This window comes from Strix aluco, chromosome 4 (genome assembly GCF_031877795.1).
Source record: "Strix aluco isolate bStrAlu1 chromosome 4, bStrAlu1.hap1, whole genome shotgun sequence".
NCBI classification, from domain to species: domain Eukaryota; kingdom Metazoa; phylum Chordata; class Aves; order Strigiformes; family Strigidae; genus Strix; species Strix aluco.
Window position 1 is genome coordinate 30,923,962 of NC_133934.1, and position 5,697 is coordinate 30,929,658.

Below are 5,697 nucleotides of genomic sequence, written 5' to 3' on the forward strand. Positions count from 1 at the left end.
TCAAAAGGGGCAATTTCGTTACATTCTCATTTGTTACACTGTCTTGAACTAAAGGCAGACAAAGCTATACTCTGTCACCCCGAGCAGAATGAAGGGAATCAAAGGATTTTCCCTTAAAAGGACTAATTTTCTCCTTGAATTATGAAAGTAATGGCTAGGTAACAGCCTGTGCTCTGTACCCAACTGCTTAATACCTTCTAAATCCTTCCACGTGGCTCTCCCAGTCGTAGCAATTAGAGCTCATTATAGGCTCATAAGAGCTCTCATTTCGGGGATTACTTAATGGACAATGAAATTTTATCGGACAGAATTATTGAAAAATAAAATTGTAACGAGGCCGATGTGATGTGGGCGCACGCCTTGCATCATTCCGCCTGGTTTGGGATATCTTTGCTTTCAAATGACTTCTTTTCTTGCTCTGGCTTTCAGGGGTGGGTTTTTCTTTGTGTTTTTTTTTTTTTTTTTTTTCCTCTCTTTTATCACTGCACTTGGTTTATTATAACAATTACAAATTGCAATTTTGATCCGACTCTTGCTCTGTCTGCTTTCGCGACAACCCCCTCCCCAGATCCACTCTATCACTGCAGACAGTTTTTTTCCACTGAGGTCGATGGGGGTTTTTAAATTATTATTCTTTTCCAGAATAGCCTCTCGTAAAGGAAAAAAAAAAAAAAAAACATAAAAAAAAAGAAAGAAAACGCAGAGATTAATTCAAATCTCTGCCAGATGAACTGTGTTTTAAACGGGAAGAGCCGGGCAAAATCCAATGCCTGTGCACTGTGACCGTGATTAACATCTCAGCGACCCCTCCGGAGCTCAGAGCCCCCGGATGGGGCACCCCTCGCACCCCGGGGGCCGCGGGCCCCGGCGGCGGCGCGGGCAGCTGTCCCGGTCCCGGCGCTGCTCCGGGGCCTGACGGCTCCGCCGCCTCGGCTCAGCCCTCGGCAGCAGTTTGGGGAAAAGTAGGTGAGGTCGGAGCCGACCCGCCTAAACCCCGCGAGTCCCTAATTGTTGTCACAAGACGCGGGATTAGCGCATTGCTGGAATAGCTGTCTGTTTACACTCCGGAGCCCCGCCGGCCGGTAAACACTTTCTAATTGAATTCTAATCACATTCAAATAGCTCCATAACCAGCCTCAGCTGCAATTCATAAAACTTTAATTGCCATCCATAAATCCTCAGATCGCCGAGTGTGGAGTGTCCCTAAAAACATTGTTGCGTGGTGCCTGCTCGGGACCGTCGGGGGGTCGAGGCGGCCCCTGCTCGGGGGCGGGGGCCCGGGCCCGGGCCCGGGTCCGGGTCCGCACGGCGATACTGTCCGCGGCAGGTTGGGGGCGAGGACGGGACAGCGGGGCGAGACCTGGCCCCTCTTTTCACAAGGCTCCTGTTGCACCGCTGAGCCTCGCTGGTCCCAGGAGCGAGGAAATGCCGTCCCCATCAGAAGGCTGGCAGCAATTTTATTTTGCTGGGTTTTAACAGCAGGAGGGTGGGTGTGCAGGAGGGCTGGGGGGGATGCCCGCGTCCCGGTCCGGCCCTTGTGCACCACAACCGCCTCTAAACCTGTTACGGCTGTTGATTCACTGCCTAGGCTCGGCTCAGCCGCTGGCAATCAGGCGTAGGCTGTGTTTTCTGCTTTAGAGCACAATTGTCGCTTCCCTTTCCCGAGTCAAGTGGGACGGGATCCGTAGTCGGGTTTTAAACGCTGCTTCGCATCTGCCAAACAAGAACGCGATCGCCCTTCTACTAACGATAAGTCTCTTAAACTCCCATAAAACAGGTCATTGGAAAATCGTGTAATATGCCGCGAATACCTTGGCTTTTTAATGCAATCTGAAATGCTCCGGAGCCACCGACCGTATTTAGCTGTTTATCCAATTTTACTTTGAATGATTGCTTCAGCAAACTTGGTGGAGATCAAAGAATCCCCCCCTGACATGTTCGCCTTTCATTAGCGCTGCGCGTTGCAGCCCTGAAGCGGTCGGGGAAGTTCACTTGGAAGTTTTCCGTTTTGATACCGTTTGGCTGAGAAGTGTCCAGATATTTGAAGGCTTTGTCCGCTGGAGTAATTGCCAATTTGGCAAGATTGACTGGGGGTGAAAAGGGTGAGAAAAAAAAAAAGACCCCAAACCCCACCAACCCACCCGACATGCGTGTGCACAGACACACACAGACACGCGCGATCCCCAACTTTACGTCTGTATTTGTGACCCTGGCTCCTCTGGTGAGGAAGGGGCCTCCTGAAGGAGTCCCGCGTGCAGGGAGTGGACCGGACCGGGGAAAGGTGTTGGTCCCACACCTCCGTGGGAGTCACGGCCCCTTGGATGATACTTTACGGGGGAGGGGGGTGTCGGCGTTGACCCGCTTGTTTCAGCGCATCACCTGCTCCGCTCTCTCCTTCCCTCCCTGTGGGGGAAAGGCCCGTGCTCCTCTGGGAAAACCCCCGAGCAGAAACTCCCTCCGACCGATTTTACCCCTCCCCCGGGGTGTGCTGACAGGGGATGTGCCTGCGAGCGCGACGTGCGACGGGGCCGCGGTGCAGCCCGGGGCAGCCGCCCCCTCCCCGGCTTCCCCGCTCCTATAATTTATCTGGGGCGGAGGCGGAGGCCAAGGACTGAAGTCATCAGGCAGCGAGCGAGCACGCACACTTTGGGGGCCCCCCCGCTTTGCGCCCCCGCCCTCCCCGACAGCCTCTCCTGCCGGCCTGGGAAGCCGGGGAGATTTAGATCTGCGAGGCTTTCAGCCATCACGTGTTTAAATAGTTGATATAAAACCCCGGCGCAGGGGATCCAGGCGGGGGGACTTTAAGACCAGCCCTCTCCAGGGACCCTTTTGTTCAGCTCTCAAACATAAGCACCTTCTCGCCTCGCCAGGACTTCAGTGGCAACTTGGCCAAGCAGGAAAAAACCCGACTTTGGGAGAACGGCCCCCGGCTCCGGCAGCCCTCCAAAATGTCCCGCTCTTTCTATGTCGACTCCTTAATCATCAAAGACTCCTCGAGGCCGGCTCCGTCCCTGCCTGAGCATCACCACGGCCAGGACTTCTTCATCCCTCTCAGCATGCCTTCCCCCCTCGTCATGTCGGTGTCGGGCCCGGGCTGCCCGTCTCGCAAGAGCGGTGCTTTCTGCGTCTGCCCGCTCTGTGTCACCTCGCACCTGCACTCCTCCCGCGGCGGCGGCGGCGGCGGCGGCGGCGGGGCCATCCCCCTGCTCAAGAGCCAGTTCCCCGCCGCCGCCGGCGAGGCCCAGTGCTGCCCGCGGGCCGGCCACACTCACCACCCGCCGCCGCACCCGCCGCCCGCCGCCTCGGTGCCCGCCGCTGCCGCCGCCGCCGCCGCCCTGGGGCACCCCGCGCATCACCCACCTGCCTGCGCCGCCACCACCTACAGCGTCAGCGACCCCCGGAGGTTTCACTGCCTCGGCATGGGTAGGAGCCCCGCGGCCACGGGGAGGGGAGGGCAGCGGGAGAAGGGGCTTCCCCGGGGTGCCCGAGGGACAGCGGCTGCCCCGGGGCGAAAAGCCGCGGGAGAACGTCTTTTCCCTCTCTCTCTCTTTCCTCCCCACCCCTCCTTTCCCCCGTCCCACTGAAGTTCGTGCTTCTCTCCCGTCCAGGAGGGTCCGATTCCAGCCAAATTCAAAACGGGAAAAGGATGAGGACAGCTTTCACCAGCACCCAGCTCTTGGAGCTGGAGAGAGAATTCTCCTCCAACATGTACCTGTCCCGGCTGCGGAGGATCGAGATAGCCACCTACCTGAACCTGTCCGAGAAGCAAGTGAAAATCTGGTTCCAAAACAGGAGGGTGAAGCACAAGAAAGAAGGCAAAGGCACCCAGCGAAACTCGCACGGGGGCTGCAAGTGCAGCACCAGCCAGGGGCATTACCCCAGGTCGGAGGACGAAGAGTCTCTATCCCCCTCATCGGCTACCGAGGATAAAGAGATCTCCCCGTTATGAGCCGGGCCCGGAGCTCCGCTCCCGCCGCCGGGGACCAGCCCGGAGCGGGGCGGCGGCTCACCTGGCCCCGCCGCCCCGGGGACAGCAGCCCGCCGACCCGGAGCGGGATGGTCCTCGCCGGCCGGGAGGTTCATTTTCATCCCTTCGCAGTAATAGAGAGAGATATATAAATATATTTTTGGAATGTAAATGTTTTAGTCGCGAGAATTCAGCTAAAACGCTATTTATGTAACCCCAGGAGCGGGCACCTGCTCTTCCTAACATGTAACACAGGACCGGACTCGCACGGCCCAGGGGGCCTCCCCCCGCCTTCCCCCCAGGCAACTTAAAGGAAAAAAAACCCAAACAGCCAAAACCTGTATTTGGAACCGAAAGACCAGACATTAAAAAACTGAAAAGCAAACAAAAACCTGTAGGGCTGAGAACCTCCTGGACGGACTTCTTAACAAAAATAAAAAAAGAAATAAAGATCGGCTGTTTGGGTTTGGGACGGCGGTTTGTTTGTGAATAGTTTTATATAAAATTTATATTTATATTTATTTAAATAAATGAGATCAGACGAGAATTTAATTTTTTTTTTCTTCCCGCCCCCTCCCTCCCCGCAAGTGCCAGCCCAGTCCAAGCAGCGAAGGTGGACTGGCTGGGGCAGGGTGCGTTTCTTCGCAGTCCTTTGTACGGTGAATGCCTTGGTGTATATGTGTCAGACCTCCGTGAAGACTAGAAATAAATGCCATCGGCTACTAACCCGAATATGTTTTCTGTTCCCCTGTGACTCGGGCCGGCTGGGGGACGGAGGGGGGGGGTGCGCTCCGGCCGAGCGGAATGCAAATGAAGCCGCTTTTCTGAGCCGAGCAGCTTTGTGTTACTTTTCCAGCCGGAGCCAGCGCACGCCCTCGCCGCGGCTGACAGCTTTCTTCCGTCTGCTCGCCCGGCGGCACCGCGTCGGGGCCACCGGCTGCCGCTGGCCCAGGGCCGCCGCTCCCGGCAGCGGGGCCGCGCCGAGGGGCTGCGCGCCGGGACACCCCGGGGCGATGCTGCCCGGCCCGGCGGCCCCGGCTGGCACCGCCCGGCCCTCCCCCCACCGAGGGAGCTGCCTGCGCCCACCAGCCCTTCGCCAGGCTGAGACTCCGCTTATGGTATCCCGGGAGGACGTTAATCTGCAGTCAGGGACTGCTTTATTATATTTTTTTCCTCAGGCGGCGGGACCGTATCCAGTCTTGTGGGTGCTGGTTTCATTCGGGCGCCTTGGCCGGGCTCAGGGAGCAGATCCACGAGCAAACCTGCCCGTGGGGTCAGGCTGAGAGGGGGCCGAAGTGCCCTACGGTCTGCGCCGGGCAGCCCACGGGTCCCATTCTGCCTCTGCCTCAGGCGGGCGGTCCCGAGCTCCTTGCAGGGAGCTGGTGCAGAGCAGGATGGAGCTGGAGCTGCTCAGTCCCAAATAAGCCTCTTCGTAACTTTTTTCCTGGTTCTGCAGTCCTGGCAGACAGCATCATAGCAGATCAGAGGGGCCTTTCGCACTCTGTGTTATTCCCCACTCACACCTCTCCCCTGGGTGAGTTTCCCACTAACCCAACCCACCTTTTTGACTTCAACCTCTGAAACTATTGCAAGACCTTTTTGGTAAATAATTCACTGAGCAATCCCTACGTTTCTGGTGTTTGATCCCTAACCTTCAGAGCTTTGGCTCCGAGATTTGTCTCCAATTTCACTTGCCTGCTCTGCTTCTAATCAGAAAACAAGTAATACAC

General features: G+C 57.1%; 1 protein-coding gene across 1 annotated transcript; it reads left to right on the plus strand.

The window, feature by feature from the left end:
- The first annotated feature begins 2,948 nt into the window (after nucleotides 1-2,948).
- GSX2 (GS homeobox 2) lies at nucleotides 2,949-3,949 on the plus strand. The gene is made up of 2 exons (XM_074821392.1): nucleotides 2,949-3,423; nucleotides 3,609-3,949. Exons 1-2 carry the CDS (start codon nucleotides 2,949-2,951, stop codon nucleotides 3,947-3,949), a joined length of 816 nt encoding a protein of 271 aa, XP_074677493.1.
- The last annotated feature ends 1,748 nt before the right edge of the window (nucleotides 3,950-5,697 follow it).